General features: G+C 39.3%; 2 protein-coding genes and 1 long non-coding RNA gene across 4 annotated transcripts in view; 1 reads left to right on the forward strand and 2 right to left on the reverse strand.

Moving 5' to 3' along the window:
• Nucleotides 1–24,766, forward strand: part of LOC132659866 (uncharacterized) — a 995,695-nt gene that overhangs the window by 124,190 nt on the left and 846,739 nt on the right. The window lies entirely within an intron of this gene.
• Nucleotides 7,219–8,359, reverse strand: LOC114114774 (olfactory receptor 7A17-like). Of its 2 annotated transcripts, XM_042249776.1 has the most exons (2): nt 8,347–8,359; nt 7,219–8,141 (listed from the first exon to the last, which is right to left on the reverse strand). In XM_042249776.1, exons 1-2 carry the CDS (start codon nt 8,357–8,359, stop codon nt 7,219–7,221), a joined length of 936 nt encoding a protein of 311 aa, XP_042105710.1. The 2 variants fall into 2 exon arrangements, with proteins under 2 accessions (XP_042105710.1, XP_027825034.2); XM_027969233.2 differs by lacking the exon at nt 8,347–8,359 and having other exon boundaries at nt 7,219–8,151.
• On the reverse strand, nt 20,130–21,062 carry LOC101104994 (olfactory receptor 7A17-like). Its single transcript, XM_042249777.1, has one exon. It carries the CDS (start codon nt 21,060–21,062, stop codon nt 20,130–20,132), a length of 933 nt encoding a protein of 310 aa, XP_042105711.1.

A 24,766-nucleotide genomic window follows, 5' to 3' on the forward strand; every position in this document is an offset into this window, starting at 1 on the left:
AATTTTTGGTTGCCTTTGTTCACTGGGTCAATCTATTGTACTTTATTTTTGTTGGACTGTTTTGATTTTGCTTATGGGTGGATATATATATGTGTGTGTGTATATTCAGTCACACTTTTTATTGTTGCTATAAACCTCTGCCTCTTTGTTGGGCTTTTACATTTCTGTGGAGTTTTCCTTTTCTTTTTTCCCTTTTTCTTTCTTCTTCCATTTTCTTTCTTTTCTAATTTTTATAGTTTTAATTTTTTAAAAACCTATTATATTTTTTCTACATGTATTCTTTTGTTTTCCTTTCTTACTATTCTTTCCCCCTTGCATTAATCATTAATGAATATAAATCTTCTTCATCTACCTCTATTAACTTTGCACATATATTCTTTCTTTCCTTTCCTCTAAACATATTTATTAGTTTTGTTTTCATTGCTTTATCCCCCACTTGGAACTTTGCTTTAGTTTTGTTTCCCAGTTTGTGCTTTAGTTAGCTTTGTTCTTAACTGCTAAATATAATTTTTGATTTACTTTGTTTGCTGGGTCAATCTACTGTACTTTATTTTTGCTGGACTGTTTTCACATTGCTCATGAGTGTATATGTATATATGTATATTTCATTATTTTAATTAGTATTTGCTTGATTTTGTAACTGCCATTTGTCTAGGATTCATCTTTGGCTTCTCATTTTTGGATTTTTGTTTTAATCTCACATAATGTCATATCAAACGACTTGTGGAATCTTTGTTCTTGACCTGAGATCAAGCCCCAAGCCTTCGGAGTGGGAGCACTGACTCTAGACTCTAGAGAACTAACCCTAGGGAGTATCAAATAGTGAGAACCCACACAAAGGAAACTACTTGAATACAAGACCCGGCATCACCCAACTACCAGTAGCATGCTGTGCAGGAAGTGAAGTGAAGTGAAGTGAAGTCGCTCAGTTGTGTCCCACTCTTTGCGACCCCATGGACTGTAGCCTACCAGGCTCCTCAGTCCACAGAATTTTCCAGGCAAAAGTACTTATTGGAGTGGTTTGTCATGCCTCATCTAAACAACAAACAAAACAAAAATACAAACCCAATCATCAGCAGACAGGATTACCACCTCACTCAGCCTTGCTGATCAGAAGAAAAACAAACAGACAAAAACTCAGCACAAATCTCACTCTATAGGAAGCTCACACAAACCACTGGACCAACCTTAGGAGGGCAGACACCAAAAGGAAGAAATAATTGAACCTTGAAGCCTGGGAAAAGGAAACCTTAAACACAATAAGTTTAAAAAAAATAATGCAAAGGCAGAGAAATACTAAACAATTGAAGGAACAAACTAGAAGCACAGAAGTCCAAATAAATGAAGAGGAAATAGGCAAACTACCTGAAAAAAATTATTCAGAATTAATGGTAGTGAAGATGATCAAAAACTGAAAACAACATAGAGAAAATGCAAGAATCAATTTACAAAGACCTAGAAGAATTAAAGAATAAACATACAGAGACAAACAAGACAATTATTGAAATTAAAAATACTCTAGAAGGAATCAATAGCAGAATATCTGAAGCAGAAGAATGAATCAGTGAGCTGGAAGGTAAAATGGTGGAAATAACTTCTGAAAAGCAGAATAAAGTAAAAAGAATGGAAAGAACTGAGGATGGTCTCAGAGACCTCTGAGACACCATCAAACATGCCAACATTTGAATTATAGGGGTCCCAGAAGAAGAAGAGAAAAAGAAAGGGTATGAGAAAAATTTTGAAGAGATTATAGTTGAAAATTTCCCCAACATGGAAAAGGAAATAGTCAATCAAGTCCAAGAGACACAAAGAGTCCCATACAGGATTAAATCCAAGGAGAAACACACCAAAACACATAGTAATCAAACTAACAAAGGCTAAACACAAAGAAAGAGTATTAAAAGCGGTAAGGGGAAGCAACAAGTAATATACAAGGGAAACCCCATACGCTTAACAGCTGATCGTTCAGCAGAAACTCAGCAGGCCATAATGGAATGGCAGGATATATTTAAAGTATTGAAAGGGAAAAATCTACAACCAAGATTACAGTACCTGGCAAGGATCTCATTCAAAATTGATGGAGAAATAAAGAGCTTTTCAGAGAAGCAGAAGTTAAGAGAAGTCAGTACTACCAAACCAGCTTTACAACAAAGGTTAAAGGAATTTATATAGTCAAGAAAATAGAAGAGAAGAAAAAAGATCTACAAAATCACCCCCTAACAATTAAGAAAATGGCAATAGGAACATATATATCAATAATTACTTTAAATGTAAACGGATTAAATGCTCCAACCAAAAGACAGAGACTGGCTGATTGGATCGAAAAACAAGACCCATATATATGCTGTCTACAAGAAACTCACTTCAGACCTAAAGACACATACAGACTGAAAGTGAGAGGATAGAAAAATATATTCCATGCAAATGGGAAGCAAAAGAAAGCTGGAGTAGCAATCCTAATATCAGACAAAATAGACCATTAAATAAAGAAAATTACAAGAGGTAAGGAAGGATACTACATAATGATCAAGGAATCAGTCCAAGAGGAAGACATAATAATTGTAAATATCTATGCACCCAACATAGGAGAACCTAAATACATAAGACAAACGCTAACAGACATAAAAGGAGAAATTGACAGTAACACAATAATAGTAGAAGACTTTAACACCCGTCACACCAATGGATAGATCATCAAAGCAGAAAATTAATGAGGAAACACAAGTCTTAAATGATACATTAGATGAGATGGATCTCATTGATATCAAGGCATTCCATCCAGATGTAGAAGAATACACCTTCTTCTCAAGTGCACATGGACCATTCTCCAGGATAGACCACATCATGGGTCATAAATCAAACCTCAGTAAATTTAAGAAAACTGAAATCATATTAAGCATCTTCTCTGAACACAACACTATGAGATTAGATAGCAATTACAAGTGGAGAAGACAATGACACCCCACTCCAGTACTTTTGCCTTGAAAATCCCATGGACAGAGGAGCCTGGTAGGCTCCAGTCCATGGGGTCGCTAAGAGTTGAGCACAACTGAGCGACTTCACTTTCACTTTTCACTTTCATGCATTGGAGAGGAAAATGGCTACCCACTCCAGTGTTCTTGCCTGGAGAATCCCAGGGACAGAGGAGCCTCGTGGGCTGCCATTTATGGGATTGCGCAGAGTCAGACACGACTGAAGCAACTTAGCAGCAGCAAGAGAAAACTATAAAAAGCACAAACACATGGAAATTAAACAGCATGTTTCTAAATAACCAACATGTTACTGAAGAAATCTAAAGGGAAATAAAAGATATTTCTAGAAACAAACGACAGTGAAAATACGGCAACTCAAAACCTATGGGATGCAGCAAAAACAATTCTAAGAGGGAAGTCTATAGCGATATAACCTTACCTCAAGAAACAAGAAAAACATCGAATAGACAACCAACTTTACACCTAAAACAACTGGAGAAAGAAGAACAAAAAATCCCCCAAATTAGTTCATTCAGTTCAGTCGCTCAGTCGTGTCCGACTCTTTGCAACCCCATGAATTGCAGCATGCCAGGCCTTCCTGTCCATCACCAACTGCCAGAGTTTACCCAAACTCATGTCCATCGAATTGGGGATGCCATCCAGCCATCTCATCCTCTGTCATCCCCTTCTCCTCCTGCCCCCAATCCCTCCCAGCATCAGGGTCTTTTCCAATGAGTCAGCTCTTTGCATGAGGTGGCCAAAGTATTGGAGTTTCAGCTTCAACATCAGTCCTTTCAACGAACACCTAGGACTCATCTCCCTTAGGATGGACTGGTTGGATCTCCCTGCAGTCCAAGGGACTTTCAAGAGTCTTCTCCAACACCACAGTACAAAATTAGTAAAAGGAAATAAATAAAAAATAAATGAAGAAAGAAAGAAATAAATGAAGAAGGAAAGAAACAATAGTAAAGATTAATATAACTAAAAGCTGGTTCTTTGAGAAGACAAAGAAAATTGACAAACCTTTAGCCAGACTAATCAAGAAAAAAAAAAAGAGAGAAGAATAAAACCAACAAATTAGAAATTAGGAAGGAGAGGTTACAACAGACAATGCAGAAATATAAAGGATTATAAGACATTATTATGAACAACTAAGTGGCAATAAAATGAAAACCTGGAAGAAATGGACAGATTCTTAGAACAGTTTAATCTTCCAAGATTGAACAAGGAAGACATAGGAATTACGAATAACCCAATTACAAGCATTAAAATTGAAACTGTGATGAAAAATCTCCCCCAAAACAGAAGCCCAGGACCACATGGCTTCATAGGAGAATTCTATCAAACGTTTAGAGAAGAGCTAATGCCTATCCTTCTAAAACTCTTTCAAAAAACTGCAGAGGAAGGAACACTTCCAAACTCATTCTATGAGACCACCATTAATTACACTGACACCAAAACCAGACAAAGACAGCACAAAAAAGGAAACTACAGGCCAATATGACAGATGAACATAGATACAAATATCCTCAACAAATTTTAGCAAATAGAATTCAACAACACATCAACAAGATCAAGCTGGGTTTATTCCAGGCATGCAAGGATTCTTCAATATATCTAAATCAATCAAACGTGATACACCACATTAACAAATTGAAAGATAAAAACCATATGATCATCTCAATAGATGCAGAAAAAACCTTTGACAAAATTAAGCACCCATTTATGACAAAAACTCTTCAAAAAATGAGCATAGAAGGAACCTACCTCAACATAGTAAAAGCCATACATGATAAGCCTACAGCAAACATTATTCTCAATGGTGAAAAATTGAAAGCATTCTGCTTATGATCAAGAACAAGACAAGGGTGTCCACTTTCACCACTATTATTTAACATAGTTTTGGATGTCCTAGCTACAGCAATCAGAGAAGAAAAATAAATAAAAGGAATCCATATTGGAAAACAAGAAGTAAAGCTCTCATTCTTTGCAGATGACATGATACTGTACATAGAAAGCGCTAAAGATGGCATCAGATAGTTACTAGAGCTAATCAGTGAATTTAGCAAAGTTGCAGAATACAAAATCAACACACAGAAATCACTTGCATTTCTATATACTAACAATGAAAAATCAGAAAGAGAAATTAAGGAATCAATTTCATTCACCATTGCAACAAAAATAATTAAATATCTAGAAATAAACTTACCAAAGGAGATAAAAGAACTGTACAAAGAAAATTATAAGACACTAATGAATTAAATAAAGACAACGTAAACAGATGGAGAGATATTCTATGCTCCTGGGTAGGAGGAATCAATACTGTGAAAATGACTATACTACCAAATGCAATCTACAGATTCAATGTGATCCCTATGAAATTATCAATGGCATTTTTCACAGAACTAGAACAAAAATTTCACAATTCATATGGAAACACAAAAGATCCCAAATAGCCGAAGCAGTCCTGAGAAATAGAATGGAGCTGGAGGAATCAATCTTCCTGACTTCAGATTACACTACAAAGCAACAGTCATCAAGACAGCATGGTACTGGCACAAAAAACAGAAACACAAACCAATGGAACAAGATAGAAAGCCCAGAAATAAACCCATGCACCTATGGGTACCCTATTTTTGACAAAGGAGGAATGGGGCAAAGACAGCCTCTTTAATAAATGGTGTTGGGAAAACTGGACAGCTGCATGTAAAAGAATGAAATTAGAACACTTCCTAACATCAAACACAAAGATAAACTCAAAATGGATTAAAGGCCTAAATGTAAGACCAGAAACTATAAAACTCTTGGAGGAAAACATAGGGAGAACACTCGATGACATAAATCAAGCAAGATCCTATATGACTCACCTCCTAGAGTAATGGAAATAGAAACAAAAGTAAACAAATGGGCCTGATTAAGCTTAAAAGCTTTTGCATGGCAAAGGAAACTATAAGCAAGGTGAAAAGACAGCTATCAGAATGGGAGAAAATAATTACAAATGAAACAACTGACAAAGGATTAATTTCCAAAATATATAAAGCAGTTCATACAACTCAATGCCAGAAAAACAAACAATCAAAACGTGGAAAACGTACTTAAACAGACGTTTTCCCAAAGAAGACATACAGATGGCTAGCAAACACATGGAAAGATGCTCAACATCACTCATTATTACAGAAATGAAAATCAAAACTACAATGAGATATCACCTCACACTGGTCCGAATGGCCATCATTAAAAAGTCTACAAACATGCTGGAGAGGGTGTGGAGAAAAGGGAATGCTCTTGCACTGTTGGTGGGAATGTAAATTGATACAGCCTCTATTGAAGACAGTATGGAGATTCCTTAAAAAACTAGGAATAAAACCACCTTATGACCCAGCAATCCCACTTCTAGGCATATACCCTGAGGAAACCAAAATTTAAAAAGACACATGTATCCCATTGTTCATTGCAGCATTATTTATAATAGCTAGAACGTGGAAGCAACCTAGATGTCCATTGACAGATGATTGGATGAATAAGTTGTGGTACATATACACAGTGGAATATTACACAGCCATAAAAAGGAATGCATCTGAGTCAGTTCTGATGAGGGGGATGAACCTAGAACCTATTATACAGAGTAAAGTGAGTCAGAAAGAGAAAGATACATTTTATATTCTAACACATATATATGGAATCTAGAAAAATGGTACTGAAGTATATTTTCTTACAGGCCAACAATGGAGAAACAGACATAGAGAATAGACTTATGGACATGGGGAGAGGGGAGGAGAGGGTGAGATGCATGGAAAGAGTAACATGGAAACTTACTTTACCATATGTAAAATAGATAGCCAGTGGGAATTTGCTGTATGCCTCAGGGGTTCTGTATCAACCTATAGGGGTGGAATGGGCTGGGAAATGGGAGAGAGGTTCAAAAGGGAGGAGATATATGTATACCTAAGGCTGATTCATGTTGAGAATACAATAAAATTCTCTAAAGCAATTGTCCTTCAATAAAAGAAATAAATTAAAAAATATAAAACAAGGGAAAATTTGCTGGATATCAAAGGAAGAAGAAAGCTTATTAAAATGAGCTACAAGTTAAGATAGAAAGGTTGAAGTCAAAGAAATGGAAAGTTAAGAAAATAAAAGTAGCAAGTTCTGCTTTCGTAGTTTGATCAAACAGTCACAATATCTGACTCCGAGGCTTTGACCTCTTCAATCTTGGGTATTTCTTCATTTTTACAACAATTTGCCTTTATATATTTCCCTTCACAAACAATGCTTTCAGAGCCCTCTTCATGTCTTTATTCCTCAGGCTGTAGATGAAGGGGTTCAGCATGGGTGTGATGACTGTGTACATCACTGAGGCTGTTGCACTTGAGTGAGCATTGTGGGTAGCTGCAGAGCTAAGGTACACTCCAAGCATCGTACAATAAAATAAGGAGACAATGGTGAGGTGAGACACACAGGTGGAAAATGCTTTATATTTCCCCTGAGCAGATGAGATTCTGCATATAGAGGAAACTATTTTAGAATATGAACAAAGGATACCAAATAAGGGACCACCACAGAGCAGGACAGCTGCAATATACATCACTGTGTTATTAAGAAATGTGTCAGAACAGGCAAGTTGGACCATATGATTGAGTTCACAGAAAAAGTGGGGAATTTCAATGTTTGTGCAGAAGGACAGTCGCAACACCATTAAGCTTTGTAACAAAGAATTCAGGACACTTATGATCCAAGACATCAGCACCAGTAGTCCACAGAGCTGGGGGTTCATGATGACTGTGTAGTGGAGAGGTTGACAAATGGCCACAAAGCGGTCATAGGCCATCACGGTCAGGAGGAGGATGTCCAACACTGCAAAGAGGATGAGAAAATAAATCTGTGTGATGCATTCTTTATAGCTGATAACTTTGCTTTGTGTCCAGATATTCCATAGCATCTTTGGGATGGTGGTGGAGGTGAAACAGATGTCCACAAAGGACAGGTTGGAGAGGAAGAAGTACATGGGTGTGTGCAGGTGGGCATCTGAAGTGATGGCCAAGATGATGAGCAGGTTTCCAAACATAGTGATCAAGTACGTGGAGAGGAAAAGCCCAAATATGAGGGGCTGTACTTTTACTTTCTCTGAAAGTCCCAGAAGGAGAAATTCTAGAAGTTGCGTATCATTGTCTGGTTCCATGCAGGAAGGTGACTTCTGGAAAAGAAAGGCTATAACATGGCTAATTTTCACACAGACTTGTATTACTTACATATTCAAATTGGTGCTTCAAATTTATATTTTGTTGTCAAATATTAATTTGATATTTTGTGTATTTTGTATAACCCCATGGAAGGTATCTTTGTGCCCCACATAATGTGGAATTTTTTTCCCAACTAGCTTTTACCATAAGGGTCATGAGTTTTGCACTTTTAATAAGAATTTCATAATGTAATTCAAGAATCTAATACAAAGTCTATCGTTTTTAAGCACTGTCTAGGCAATGAGTAAAAGGTGCTAAAAAGCAAAAGTCCCCAAAGTCTCATTTCAATGATAGAGAATGAATATATGGTGGGAATGTAAGTTGATATAGCCACTATGGAAAACAGTGTAGAGATGCCTTAAAAGAAACTGGAAATAAAACTACCATATGACTCCACAATCCCACAATTGTGTATATAACCTGAGAAAGCTATAAATCAAAACAACACATGTACCCGAATGTCTATTGCAGCAGTATTTACAGTAGCCAAGACATGGAAGCAACCTAGATGTCCATGGACAGATGAATGGATAAAGAAGTTGTGGTATATTTACACAATGGAATATCATTCAGCCATAAAAAGGAACTAATTTATGTCAACTGAAGGGTGGTGGACAAATCTAGAGCCTGTTATATAGAGTGAAGTAAGTCAGAAGGAGAAAAATAAATATTGCACATTAATGCATTATATGGAATCTAGAAAAATGATACAGACGAACCTATCTGAGGTGTAGAAATAGAGATGCAGATGTAGAGAATGGACTTGTGAACACATCAGGGGAAACAGGGGGACGAATTGAGAAAATAACATTGACATCTATATACTATCATGTGTAGAATCGATAGCTAGTGAGAAGCTGCTACATAACATAGGGAGTCCTGCCTTGTGCTCGGTGATGACCTAGAGGGGTGGGATGGGGTGGGGTGAGAGGGAGGCTCAAGAAGGAGGTGATACATGTATACTACTGGCTGATTCACATTATTGTAGAGCAGAAACCAGCACAACATCATAAAGTAATTATTATCCTCCAACTAAAAATAAATTGAAAAAATGAATCAGGACATAAAAAAAGAGAATGACTAAATAGACTGTAAAATTATATATCATCCTATGGTGACAGATTCTGTGATGAAACTAACAACAGGCACAAAGGAGAGATTGGGTCTATGTGGGGACATGTGTGCCCAGCAGAAGGGATGGCCAGGGCAAAGGCCTTAAAGAAGGTGCTTGTTTCCTGTGCTCAACTGAAAAAAAGAGAAGCAGTGTTACAAGTGAATGAACCTGAAAGGCTGAGGAGAGTTGGTGTCCCACATGTTGAGGAGGGAGGTGGTCTCTCTGCCACTGCTGATACCCCAAGGTACAGGCATTTCCTGTTCCATACTACAACTTGCATTTTATTCATCTTGTTGCTAAAGGGTCCCCAGGGGACTACTCTGGTGATCCAGTGGCTAAGACTCTTGCTTACAATGCAGGGGGCCAGGGTTTGATCCCTGCTTAGGGAACTAGATCCCACATGAGATGACTAAGAGTTCACATTCCACAATTAAAGATCTCATAGGCTGCAATGAAGATTCTGCACAGCCAAGTCAATCAATCAATCAGTCAATATTTTAAAAAAGAAAGAGCTCCCCTCCTTAGTACCTCCTCTGTTTGAATTCTGGTCCCAGGACTCTGAGAATCATCTTGGAATGTAAGAGTCCTTGTACTCTTGTTCTGAAGACTGGTCACACTCCACAAGTGTCTCTCTTTCTCTCTCACACACACACAATGGCCTCCAGCACTGCAGTATTTCCATGTCTTTCTCAGCCACAGCCTTTCTGATTACACTTTGTTGTTGATTTTCAGTTGCTGAGTCCTGTCTGACTCTTTGCAACCCCATAGACTGCAGCATGCCAGGCTCCCTGTCCTTCGCAATCTCCTAGAGTTTGCTCAAATTCATATCCATTGAGTTGGTGATGTTATCTAGCCATCTCATTCTCTGGTGCCCTCTTCTCATTTTGCCTTCAAATTTTCCTGGCATCAGGGTCTTTTCCAATAATTGGGTCTTCAAGTCTTCAAGTAGCTAAAGTATTGGAGCTTCAGCTTCAGCAATAGTCCTTCCAGTGTATATGCAGTGTTGATTTCCTTTCCTAATTGCACTCAGTTCAGTTCAGTTGCTCAGTCATGTCCGACTCTTTGTGACCCCATGAATCTCAGCATGCTAGGCCTTCTTGTCCATCACCAACTCCTGGAGTTCACTCAAACTCATGTCCATTGAGTTGGTGATGCCATCCAGCCACCTTATCCTCTGTCATCCTTCTCCTCCTTCCCCCAATCCCTCCCAGCATCAAAGTCTTTTCCAATGAGTCAGCTCTTTGCATGAGGTGGCCAAAGTATTGGAGTTTCAGCTTCAGCATCACTCCTTCTAATGAAAACCCAGGACTGATCTCCTTTAGGATGGACTGGTTGAATCTCCTTGCAGTCCAAGGGACTCTCAAGAGTCTTTCTCCAACACCACAGTTCAAAAGCATCAATTCTTCAGCACTCAGCTTTCTTCACAGTCCAACTCTCACATCCATATATGACCACTGGAAAAACCATAGCCTTGACTAGACAGACCTTTGCTGGCAAAGTAATGCCTCTGCTTTTGAATATGCTATCTAGGTTGGTCATAACTTTCCTTCCAAGGAGTAAGCGTCTTTTAATTTCATGGCTGCAGTCACCATCTGCAGTGATTTTGGAGCCCTCTAAAATAAAGTCTGACACTGTTTCCACTGTTTCCCCATCTATTTCCCATGAAGTGATGGGACCAGATGCCATGATATTAGTTTTCTGAATGTTGAGCTTTGCACTAGGAATGCATAAAACCCAAACTGGCCCAATCAGTAATCTTTCCCCTGTAGAATGCAGAAATGGTCCTCAGATATTCCAATTCTTCCACTTCCCATGGACATATAAACCTGGGACTCCATACTGATAGAGCCATTTTTGGTTGATTTTTTTAAAGCAAAAAATAATCTGTTCAATTAACAGAAAGAGAGAAAAAATAAAGTGGGTCAGGAGGAAAAGAACTAATAAGCTCAGCTGGTCCCAGAGAGATTGTGAGGAAGAATAATGTCCCTTGGTTCTGGCAGCATTTCAACTGTGATTACATTCCCTTGATGCCCAAAGAAAATAATAAGAGAACAACAACAACAACAAAAAACTTGTCTAAAAGACAGAAGTAGTGATTTTCTTTAATGGTGTCAAGCACCTTACATACGGTACATTCTCCAAAAAAGTGAACAAAGGGGTAAACTAACATTTCCCCAGAGAAAATGCATACAGTATAACAAAAGTTGGACATTGTTAGTATGATGCAGTAGATTTACCTTTGCTGTGCCTATTTCATAATTATTTGACCAATTAGGTTTTTTTTTTTTTTAAGATTTTTTGATGTGAACCATTTTTAAGGTCTTTACTGAATTTGTTACAATATTGCTTCTTTTTTTAAAATATATTTTAGTTTTTTGGCCATCAGGCATGTGGAGTCATAGCAATGAGAACCAGGGATCGAACCTACACCCCCTGCATTGGAAGGTGAATTCTTAATCACTGGACCACCAGGGAAGTCCCTGACCATACAGTTTTTGTATGGCCCAATAATGGATGAGAGTAGCCCCTTTCTCAATTTTCTCATGTGGTATCTTTCTTTTACCATTCCCATTCTGTAATATTTCATCCCTTTTTTGAGAATCTCAGTGGGCACATTCTAATAATGATTCTGGACTTCATCCAACATGCAGAGGCTGCCCTGAGGCATGTTCTATAAGTCCTCTCCCCACTATGACAGTTCTGCTCCCTCATACTTCATACAAAAGAAACGTACTGCATCCACGCTCTGTGTAGGGGTAGCCAATACATTTTAGATGAACATCTAGAAAGCGACATATTCAATTTGCAGGGGGGCAAAACCATCCAATAAAACAAGAAATTCAAAACTAAGAATATAGATATATTTCAATAAAGTAAAACCTTTTATGGCCAAAAATGTCCTCCAAAAGACAATTGAAAATCTATGATCTGTAGAAATTTTTTGAAATGCCAAAAACTGTAGAAAAATAGGTAATTATTATATAGGCCATTGCAGGAGTTGGAAGTTTGATTCTTGGGTTGGGAAGATCCCCTGGAGCAGGAAATGGAAACCCACTCTAGTGTTCTTGCCTGGGAAATCTTATGGACAGAGGAGCCTGGAGGGCTATGGTCCATGGGATCACAAAAGAGTTGGACATGACTTAGCCATGAAACAATAACAACATAATAATAGGCAGATCAAAATGGTGATCAAATATGTAAAGTGTGATGAATCTGAGCCATAGCTTAAGAAACAAAGAAGTGTCTTTCACACCCATCAGCCTCACGTCGGTGGGGGCGGGGGGAGGGAACCCTTAAAGAACTGTTACGTTGATTGTGATTAGATCTTTTAAACTGGCAGCAAAAGCAGTTCTCTAATTTTGCTGTTAGAAACATAAAATGTTACAAGATTGGAAAGAAACCTGAAGACAATTATAGGTTCAGTTCAGTCACTCAGTCGTGTCCGACTCTTTGCGACCCCATGAACCGCAGCACACCAGGCCTCCAAGTCCATCACCAACTCCTGGAGTCTACCCAAACCCATGTCCATCGAGTCAGTGATGGCATCCAACCGTCATCCTCTGTCATCGCCTTCTCCTCCTGCCCTCAATCTTTCCCAGCATCATGGTCTTTTCAAATGAGTCAGCTCTTCGCATCAGGTGGCCAAAGTATTGGAGCTTCAGCTTCAACATCAGTGCTTCCAATGAACACCCAGGACCGATCTCCTTCAGGATGGACTGGTTGGATCGCCTTGCAGTCCAAGGGACTCTCAAGGCAACTAAAAATATTGCAATAAATGTTGTTTTTTAACTCAGGCTTTCTCAACCCCAAGTGCTGTGAATATTCTGGGCCAAATCATTCTCTACTGTGCTCTGTCCTGCACGTTGAAAGATGTTTACAGCATCCATGATATCCACTCACCCCTCTCCAGTGTGACAGCTAAAAATGTCCTTGGACATTGTTCAATGTGTCTCCCAGGGAAAAATCTAATCCCCTGACTAGAAGCACAGTTTTAAATTAGCAATCTCAACATATTTTTCTAGCACTGACATAACAGCAATTTAATGATAAAGAATGTGAAAGATGGTCAAAGGTGTAAATAGCACTCTTGTATTGTGAAATATGTAATCACAGAAATAAACACATTAATTAATCAAACAAAGGAACAAAGACAGCAGTCTCTTGCTTCTGGGCTGAGTTGAGTTGGCTTCCATTCTCTCTGACCATCTCATGCACCATCATCTATGTTGTTGGACTCACCTGGATGGGAACTCTGAGAGGAAGGTCTCCGAGGAGGAGTCTGAACCCCTCCCTGGATGGTTAATGATGGAGATTAAGGTTCTGTCCCCAGACTAGCAGCAGGATAGAGTGAAGCTACAGCCCTCCAGCCAGGATTAGGACTCAAATCAAACAAAACAAAATAAAGGCCCTTCTAGGCAAGGTTTGCAAACACTGAGAGATTTCAGACGTGGAGATATTTATAGCTTCCTGTATCTGCTCATTAAGCACACTTCTCTTATGTTATTTCAGCCTCTAAGTACATAATTCCCCTGTGGAAAGCTCTTCTGGAAGAAAGGAAATTTTTCTTAATGATTTTCTGGTCACAAGAGGCCAGTGTAGAAGTCAATTGAATCCAGTTTTGTTTTCTTCTTTTTACTCCTTCTCCATTAAATTGCCCCCCTTTAATATCTCTAAATCTCTTGGCATCTTATCTCAACTCTCAATTAGAATGTTCTCCCAAGTCAAAGACAGAGGAACCTGTCTGGATTGGGTCTCTTGTGTCTTCAAAACTTTGATTTATGATGGGGACTCAGACTCTGAACCTCCAGAAAATTTCTGTTTTTTTCAACAGGGGGAGGAACTGAGTTCTTTTGTTAGTGAACCTTGGGCACTACATACAAGCCTCCCCACCTCCAGCCTCCAGAGCCAGGCAATTGAGGATGGTTCCTTGTGCAGTAGCTACAAAATCCAGGCCATTGGATGTAAAAACTGGGGCACCAGACACATGTGAGAATTCCGCTCCAAGGCATACTGGGAGTCTGGGACATGGTAGAGAGAGAGCATGAAGATAATACCCACCTCTCAAGGTAACTGAAAACGTTTATAGTCAGCCTATGTTCTTGTATTGTAAAGTCGTTAAATTGTGTCTGACTCTTGCAACCCCCTGGACTATAACCTGCCAGGCTCTTCTGTCCATGGGATTTCCCAGGCAAGAATACTGGAATGGGCTGCCATTTCCTTCTCCAGGGTATCTTCCCGGACTAGGGATTGAACCCATGTTGCGCTGGCAGGTGAATTCTTTGCCACTGAACCACCAGGGAAGCCTGTAGGTATGTGTTAAATGAGAAGCCTGTCTCTAAGGCTGCAGCTACAATTGATGATAATATTGTAAGCTTATTTCACAGAAAGATTGAGTATCTGGGTCTGTTATCTCCAGTGTCCTGAAAGTGGTAGCAGTTTAAGAGCTCTTCCTCCCTTGGTTATAGTCCTGCAGTTCTTGAGAGTATAAACTCCACTGTCTTCCTGGGATGTAAGGTTGTCCCAGGAAGCAGCTGAAAAAATCAGGAGGCCAGACAAGGCTATAAGCTCACTATCAAGTTGAAACAGAGCAGAGGCAGAGCACAAAGACTTATCCACCAGGCTCATCTCTGTTTCCTGAGATCATAGCCACAGACCTCTAGGAGCACACCAGAACAGAAGCCTGCCCCTCAGGCCAAAGCTCCTGGACCAGCAAGAAGAGGCCTCTATTCCAGAAAGGCTGGAGTGTGATTCAGTCTGCTACCCGTGCAATGTCCTGGAGGTGGTAGGCTGTCAAGAACTGTCTTTTTGATTTTGCAATCCAGTCAGAACTTGGAATGCAAGTACCCTGGCCTCTAGGGCCAGGGACACAAAGAATGTCCTCTGGAGTGCTGCCAGAGAAACTGGGATGCTGCACATAAAGAAAAAAAAAATCACAGAGGATCAGACGTGTGCAAAATCTCCCTTCTAGGAGATAATTGTAGTGTGGAGACTGATAAAGGATGAGCCAAGGAATTCTATCTGCTGACTTTAGTGATGCAGAATGACAGTGTGAGGTGACTCCCACCAATGCCTCCATGCCAAGAGAGAATTTCAACAGGCTTCTGCCCTCTTGGTGGATGTATTTAGATTAGCAACTCAATATCCCCCAGGTGGCTCAGTGGTAAAGAATCTGTCTGCCAATGCACTAGACACGAGTTTGATACCTGGGTGGGGAAGATCCCTTGGAGCAGGAAATGGCAACCCACTCTAGTATTCTTGCTTGGGAAATCCCATGTACAAAGGAACTAGTGGGCTACAGTCCATTGGATCATGAAGAGTTGAACACAACGACTAAATAAACAGCAACAGTCCCTCACATATAGTCCCTCACTTTTCAAACTTTTGCTTCAGCAGTGAGCATTGAGTTTATGTGGTGATTGAGTCTATGTGTGAGCCTTTTAAAAGCAGTGTCTCCATTTGCTATGTCACTTTGCATCTCATAGACATAAATCCTGATGGTTTTCAAAGATAGGTATTTTGGAGGCTCATCTCCCACATGCAGGTCTTAAGAGTTGGGGTCTTAATATTAAGAGCAGGTCTCAATATAGGCTATGAACATTTTAATCCTCAAGAAGAGGCTCCAGATTTGTAAAACCCCTTCTGAATTTGGGTTGCTGCATCAGGGTTGGGGGTTTTGGCAAAAGATCATCTCAGTCTCTCCTATCTGCCTCAATGTGGCCTTTTCTCATTTGATAGAAAGGAATATTTCAGCTAGTTTTCAGGTCTTTATCAGAGGGACTTGATCCACGTGTAGCTGTAGATTCAGCATATCCATGGGAGGAGTGAATTCAGCATCTTCCTATATCACCATCCTGGACCAGTCCCTCTATGGTTCACTTTAAATCTATGCTTAACTTTCTACAGTCTTTTTTAAAAATTTTTATTGGAATATAATTGCTTTACAATGTTATGTCAATTTTTGCTGTACAACAAAGTGAATCAGCTATATGTATACATATATTCCTACCCTCTTGAGTCTCCTTCCCACCCCATCCCCTATCTCAGGTCATCACAGAGCACCCTGAGCTGAGCTCCCTGTGTTATACAACAGTTTCCTGCCAGCTATCTATTTTAGTCATGGTGGTATATATATGTCAATGCCACTCTCTCAGTTTGTTCCCCCTCTTTTTTCTTCTTTGTGTTCACAAGTCTATTCTCTACATTTAAATCTCTATTCTTCCCCCACAAATGGTTCATCAGCACCATCCATTTTTCTAGATTCTGTATGTGTGCATTAATATATGATATTTATTTTTCTGGCTTACTTCACTCTGTATGGTAAGCTCTAGGTTCATCGATATCACTACAACTGATTCAATTTCATTCCTTTTTATGGTTGAGTAATATTCCATTGTATATATGTACTACATCTTCTTTATCCACTCATCTGTTGATGGACATCTAGGTTGCTTCCATATCATATCATTGATATTGTAAATAGTGCTGCAGTGAACATTGGGGTACATGTGCTTGAATTATGTCTTTGAATTATGGTTTTCTCAGTATATATGCTCCATAGTGTATCCTCTCCAACTTTCTCTCAAGCTTTCTTTCTATATAAAACATAGAACCACAAATGCATTTCTGTGTGTACATAGATAGGTATGCTTATGCTCATTTGAAAGATAAATTTATATAAATAAATACACACATGTTTATATTTGAACATTTTCTTAGGATTCCACAAAAATACATCCACTTACATAATTAATTTCTTGAAATCTTCCTCTGAAGTTATGTTTATTATTCCACGTTACCTACATAGATAATGATTTAGACTCAGGGAGATTAACATATTTAAATACTTTTAAAAGCCTTTAAAGTTATCGTGCACTGTCATGAATTATGTGCAAATGGAAATATACAGTATGCATTGTAAATTTGGTACAGATCATTTATCATTTCAAAATATGCAGTTTATGGTATGCAATTATTTTCCAATACATCACTTTGAAGTCTAAAGGTACATGGATCAGAGTAAGAGCTAGAGCACAGATAGCTGATTCACACTGAGCAGTGATGGGAGATATCTCCTTACCCAGGTGAAAAGAAAAGTGTCATATATGGGTATAGAAATAGAAGTAAATTAAAGCAATTCACTCTTGGTACTCTCTTGGTTAAATTGAAGATAAAACCAGAGAAATAAACTGATCACATTGGGTCAAGTGAAAAAGGTATCATCTCACACATTGTATCATGGATAAACCTAAGAAAAGCAATGTAGAGACTCACAGCTGAGTTTACACTCATTAGGAGATCAGCAGAGCTCAGAACAACTCTCTACTTTATAATCTCATCTGGTAACAAAGGCAGTATATTATAGCATTAGCTTTAGGATGGCTTGTTATACAGTAATATCTAACTGATACAATAATCAAAGTGAACAGAATGAGGAGAGTTATAGTTGCTCCTGATTATTCTTGTCATTTGTTCTTGTATTTCAGGATAGCTTTTATGGTTACTCTGTCATTTCAGTTCATTTCAGATAACTGTAATTGAAATCTCTCACTGGGGTTCACTTCTCAGTAACCAGAAGAGGTTGAAAGGACATGCATGTCTATGTAGGAAAAAAAAAACTGGTACCCTGACTGGACAGCAATTCAAGATGTCTGTTGAGCCACTCTTTGATCATAAAATGTGAATAGAATCATGAGTATAACAGAGTTATGGAGGATAATGACAGTGATCATTCACCATCCTTCTTGGGTTATGACAAAATGCAGTGGAGATACAGTTCCATTAAATCAATGACATGAGTCATATTACAGGTAGCACTGAAAGTTTTCAAGCAGAAATAGGAAGACAATTGAATAAAAAAAGAAAAATGTTAATCAATCTTTCATTAATATGTATAAACCTCCCCTTAACACATGGACACCAATCCTCCATTCTCCAATGAGTAGATATACAGCATGGAAAATGAATATTTTTCAAAGAAATACAATGTATGAATTACAATTTTGCTTCATCATGTTGAAGGTCCCTTGGACTGCAAGGAGATCAAACCAGTTAATCCTAAAACAAGTCAGTCCTGAATATTCATTGGAAGGACTGATGCTGAAGCTGCAACTCCAATACTTTGGCCATCTGATGTGAAAAGCTGACTCATTGAAAGAGACCCTGATGCTGGGAAAGATTGAAGGCAGGAGGAGAAGATGGTTGGATGGACATGAGTTTGAGCAAGCTCCGGGAGTTGATGATGGACAGGGAAGCCTGGCGTGCTGCAGTCCATGGGGTTGCAAAGAGTTGGACACAACTGAGCAACTGAACTGAAATATTGATGCTCATCTGTGATTTTAAAGTCATATTAGGTCAATCTGTTTATTAAAATATGTCTTTCAGTGGGAACTCCTTTTGCAGACATGTATCTGATAATCATGTTGACAGTGGCCATTGCGGGCAATACGGATGCTAAGAACAGGATCCAAATGAGGAGAATAAAAATCAATGACTTGTCACAAATCATAGTGGTATGTTACAGTCTCAAGGGGGAGAAAAGGCAGTTAAGATAGTGATGTACATGAGAATATTGGATATAAAGGTGAAAATAATGTCTCAGGTTTTCCTCTGTTGTAAAATTATATAAATTGTTTTCATGATCAAACAGATGTTTTTTGGTAGGAAGACTACAACTCATGACACTTCTTTTAGAGAAACAGAATAAAAATATCTGGTAAGACAAAAGTCATTTTGGGGCCTTCCCAGGTTGCACTAGGGGTAAAGAATGTGCCTGCCAATGCAGATGAAAGAGACACAAGTTTGATCCTTGGAAGAGGAAATGGCAACCCACACCAGTATCCTTGCCAGAAAAATTCCATGGATAGAGAAGCCTGGTGGACTATAGTCCATAGGGTTGCATAGAGTCAGACATGATTGAGCGACTGAGCAGGTATGTCATATGTGAAAAGTTATTCCTAAAAAAAAAACAAACCCAAAATCGATGTTGTCTCATTTCAGTTCAGTTCAGTTCAGTTCAGTTCAGTTGCTCAGTCATATCTGACTCTTTGTGACCCCATGAATCACAGCACGCCAGGCCGCCCTGTGCATCACCAACTCCCGGAGTTCACTCAGACTCACGTCCATCGAGTCAGTGATGCTATCCAGCCATCTCATCCTCTGTCGTCCCCTTCTCCCTCTGCCCCCAATCCCTCCCAGCATCAGAGTCTTTTCCAATGAGTCTCATTTAGTCAGTGGGAATTTCCAAACATTCCTGATACACTGTTGAAGTAAATTTGTGAAAGTGGGAATAGAACAAAGAGAAAGCAGATGGATGTCAGAGAGAAAAGGAAGCTTAATAAAGTGATTCACATGAATTGATTAGAAACTGCTGCTGTTGCTAAGTCGCTTCAGTCATGTCCTACTCTGTGCGACCCCATAGACGGCAGCTCGCCAGGCTCTCCCGTCCCTGGGATTCTCCAGGCAAGAACACTGGAATGGATTGCCATTTCCTTCTCCAATGCATGAAGGTGAAAAGTGAAAGTGAAGCTGCTCAGTCGTGCCCGACTCTTAGCGACCCCATGGACTGCAGCCTACCAGGCTCCTCCGTCCATGGGTTTTGCCAGGCAAGAGTACTGGAGTGGGGTACCATTGCCTTCTCTGTCAAATAGAAAAGTTAGAGTCAAATAAATGCAAATTCAAGGAATGTATTTATTTAAACAGAGCAAGTTATAATTTCATAGTCTGATCAAATAGTCACGATTTCTGACTCTGAGGCTTTGGCCTCTGCAATCTCAAGTGCTTTTTCAGTTTTATGACAACTAGCTCTTATACAGTACCTCTCACAAAGAATACTTTCAGAGCCCTCTTCATGTCTTTATTCCTCAGGCTGTAGATGAAGGGGTTCAGCATGGGTGTGATGACTGTGTACATCACCGAGGCTGTTGCACTTGAGTGTGCATTGTGGGTAGCTGCAGAGCTAAGGTACACTCCAAGCATTGTACAATAAAATAAGGAGACAACGGTGAGGTGAGATGCACAGGTGGAAAATGCTTTATATTTCCCCTGGGCAGATGAGATTCTGCATATAGAGGAGACTATCTTAGAGTAAGAGTAAAGGATACCAGCAAAGGGACCACCACCCAGCAGGACAGCTGCCAAATACATCACTATGTTATTAAGAAATGTGTCAGAACAGGCAAGTTGGACCATATGATTGAGTTCGCAGAAAAAGTGGGGAATTTCAATGTTTGTGCAGAAGGACAGTTGCAGCATCATTAAGCTTTGTAATGAGGAATTAAGAATATTTATGATCCAGGACATCAACACCAACAGTCCACAAAGTCTTGGGTTCATGATGACAGTGTAATGCAGGGGATGGCAGATGGCCACAAAGCGGTCATAGGCCATCACAGTCAGGAGAAAAATGTCCAACACTGCAAAGAGGATGAGAAAATAAATCTGTGTGATGCAGCCTTCATAGGTGATAACTTTCCTCTGTGTTTGGATGTTCCACAGCATCTTTGGAATGGTGGTGGAAGTGAAACAGATGTCCACAAAGGACAGGTTGGAGAGGAAGAAGTACATGGGGGTGTGCAGGTGAGAGTCTGAAGTGATGGCCAAGATGATGAGCAGGTTTCCAAAAACAGTGATCAGGTACATAGAGAGGAAAAGCCCAAATATGATGGGCTGTAGTTGTGGATCCTCTGAAAATCCCAGAAGAAGAAATTCTGAAATTCGTGTATCATTGCCCCGTTCCATATGATGGAAGTGACTTCACTGAAAGAGGAAAGTAACATGACTAATTTTTCACAACTACATGCTTTACTCACACATTTTAAATGCTGGTATTTACATATTGCAGTCACGTAATTCAATAAAATATGTTTTGTGTATGAATATGGTCTCCTTTAGATTCCCTCATGCCACCATTGATATGGAATTTTTGTCCCTGCCAACTCTTTCCTTGAGGGATTATGCATCCTATTATTTTCATTAGAAATTTTTTTCATGTATTTCTGTAGTAAAATTGAGAGCTGACCATGTTACCAATGTCTAGGCAACAAGTATAGTTTGCTAAAGAAAAAAATAGGACCCTACTATTAAATGATGGGGGTGCTCCCCATATGGTGCAGTGGTAAAGAATCCGCCTTCCCATGCAGGAGATGCAAGAGACTAGGGTTTGATCCCTGGGTCAGGAAGATCCCCTGGAGAAAGAAATGGCAGCTCACTCCAATATTCTTGCCTCAATAATCCCATGGACAGAGGAGCCTGGTGGGCTATAGTCCATGGGGTCACAGAAAGATAGACACGACTGAGCATATACACACATTCAATGATGGAGATAGAAAATCTAAGCAAACAATAGAGATCATTACATTTCAGGTGGTGACAGATGCTATATAGAAAGGGTAAGCTCATGTAAAGGAGAGAGTGAATTAGGCTTTATATTTTGCATGGGTGTTTAGGTAAGACCTGCCAACAAGGTGACATTTGAACAGTGACCTCAAGCAAGAGAGGGAGGGAGATGCAAGGTTATGTAATGAAGTATGTACCTGGCAGAGGAAATATCTAGTGAAAGGCCTTGAGGAAAGTGCTTGTTTCCAGTGCTCAAGTCAAAGAAAGTAAAGCCAGTGTTGCAAGTGAATGAAGATGACAAAGAGTGGTGAGAGATGGTGTCCTACCTGTTGAGGAGGGTCGTGGTCTCTCGGCTACTGCTGAAATCCCAGGGCAAGGGACTTCCTGTTCTGTACTATATCTTGCCCTTTATTAATCTTGTTGCAAAGGGATCCTATGAATTGAAACAGCTTGCCTCTTTAGTACCTCCCTTGATTGAATTCTGGCCCCACTACCGTAAAAGTCATCTTGGAATATATGAGAACTGGTACCCTTGTTCTGAAGATTTCTGACACCCCACCAGTAGCAAACAGACACAGAACACACTGTGTCTTTCTTCACTGTGTTATTTTCATGTCTTTCTCAGCTGAAGCATTACTGAGTACACTAGGAATGTGTACAACCCAAGTTGGGCAGATCAGTGAACTTTACCCTATATACTATAGAAGGGATTCCCTGAAATTCCAATTCTTAAGTTTCCTATGGACAAATAAACCTGGGGTTCCACACTGAGATGGCCATTTTGTGTATTTAAACAAACATTAAATTGTCTTTTCAATAAAGAGAGAGCAAAGAGAGGGAGGGAGGGAGGTAGAGAGAGAGAGTAATGATGAGAAAAATATCTTAACAAGATCAATTGGTCCCTGAGAGGCTGTGAGAAAGAATAATCTTCCTTGGTCCTGGCAGCATTCCAACCTTAATTATTTTCCTTTGATGCCCAGCAAAATTATAAGAGATCCAAAATGAACTTGTCTGAAAGACAATAGTAGTGATACCACTATGATGTCAAAAGATATCAAAAGACATTTTACTTATTGTTCCCCCTAAGAGAAAATGAGCAGAGGGATAAACCAACACTTCATAAAACAAAATATACAAAGTGTAACAAAATTGGGCATTTTTAATATCAAGCCATAGAAGACTTGTTTCTCCTGGGCCTGTTTCATAATTACTTGACCAGTTAGTTTTTGTATGGTCTGATAAGGGATGAGGTTAGCTCCTTTTTCACTTTTCTCCTGTAGCATCTTTCCTTAACTGTTCTTGGACTTTGGGTTTTGAGAAACCCAATGGGCATACTCTGATCCTGGTTCTGAACTTCATCCAACATGCAGAGGTCTCTCTGGGCTATGCTTTGTAAATCCATGGTGTCCTACACCATGGCAATTCTGTATTTTTATGCTGAATAACTTCCTTCATATAATTATGTGTGAGGACATTACATCATGACACATTTATTTCATTGTACTCTGACCTCATTGTGAGATTGTGTGACCCAAAAAGGCAGGGACCTTACCTGCTTTGTTCACTTTTGTACTTTTCAGAAAGGTAGATGAATATATGCTTATCCAGAAAAACATATAAGAGTGTGAAAAGCTATACAATGAAAGAATAAAGGATAGTACATCAAGGCTGTATATTATCACCCTGCTTATTTAACTTCTATGCAGAGTACATCATGAGAAACGCTGGCCTGGAAGAAGCACAGGCTGGAATGCTGGGAGAAATATCAATAAACTCAGATATGCAGATGACACCACCCTTATGGCAGAAAGTGAAGAAGAACTAAAGAGCCTCTTGATGAAAGTGAAAGAGGAGAGTGAGAAAGTTGACTTAAAGCTCAACATTCAGAAAATGAAGATCATGGCATCTGGTCCCATCACTTCATGGCAAATAGATGGGAAAGCAGTGGAAACAGTGTCAGAGTTTATTTTTTTGGGTTCTAAAATCACTGCAGATGGTGACTGCAGCCATGAAATTAAAAGACGCTTACTCCTTGGAAGGAAAGTTATGACCAACCTAGGTAGCATATTCAAAAGCAGAGACATTACTTTGTCAACAAAGGTCCGACTAGTCAAGGCTATGGTTTTTCCAGTAGTCATGTATGGATGTGAGAGTTGGACTATAAAGAAAGCTGAGCACTAAAGAATTGATGCTTTTGAACAGTGGTGTTGGAGAAGACTCTTGAGAGTCCCTTGGACTGCAAGGAGATCCAACCAGTCCATCCTAAAGGAAATCAGTCCTGAATATTCATTGGAAGGACTGATGTTGAAGCTGAAATTCCAATACTTTGGCCACCTGATGCGAAGAGTTGACTCATTTGAAACGACCTTAATGCTGGGAAAGATTGAGGGCAGGAGGAGAAGGGGATGAGAGAGGATGAGATGGTTGGATGGCATCACTGACTCAATGGACATGGGTTTGGGTGGACTCTGGGAGTTGGTGATGGACAGGGAGGCTGGCGTGCTGCGATTCATGGGGTCGCAAAGAGTTGGACATGACTGAGCAACTGAACTGAACTGAAACCAGATTAAAGTGAAGAGTTTGAAAAAACTTAGTGAGCAAAATTGAATGAAGAATCAGACTAAATGAAATGTGATAAAAAATAGCAATAATTTAATGGCATGAATATGTGCTGATATTTAATGAAGCAAAGGCCTGATAGAAGAGAATATAACATGTAATGTACCGAGAACTTCCTAGCACGTAGTGGATGTTCCATTATTGATTTTTGAATGGTCAGGAATTAAGTTATAATAGTTTTGAACATTCAGCAAATGGCAAGGTCGTGTTTCCATTTATTTGCAAAAGATTATATTGTCAAATAAGATCTGGCCTGAAGCTGATTCATGTTGATGTTTAATAGAAACCAAAGCAATACTGTAAAGCAACTACCCTTTAATTATAAGTTAAAAAAATTAAAAAAAAATACTTACCAAAAAAAAAGATTGATCATGAATGACTAGTTATCTGAGAGATTATGAAGTTGGTGTCCTACCTCATTCATCTTACAAAAAATGAGGTATTACAATGTTAGTGTAAAGTGACCAATACATTTCAGATGAACATTC

Source organism: Ovis aries, chromosome 5, assembly GCF_016772045.2.
Source record: "Ovis aries strain OAR_USU_Benz2616 breed Rambouillet chromosome 5, ARS-UI_Ramb_v3.0, whole genome shotgun sequence".
Lineage (NCBI taxonomy): Eukaryota > Metazoa > Chordata > Mammalia > Artiodactyla > Bovidae > Ovis > Ovis aries.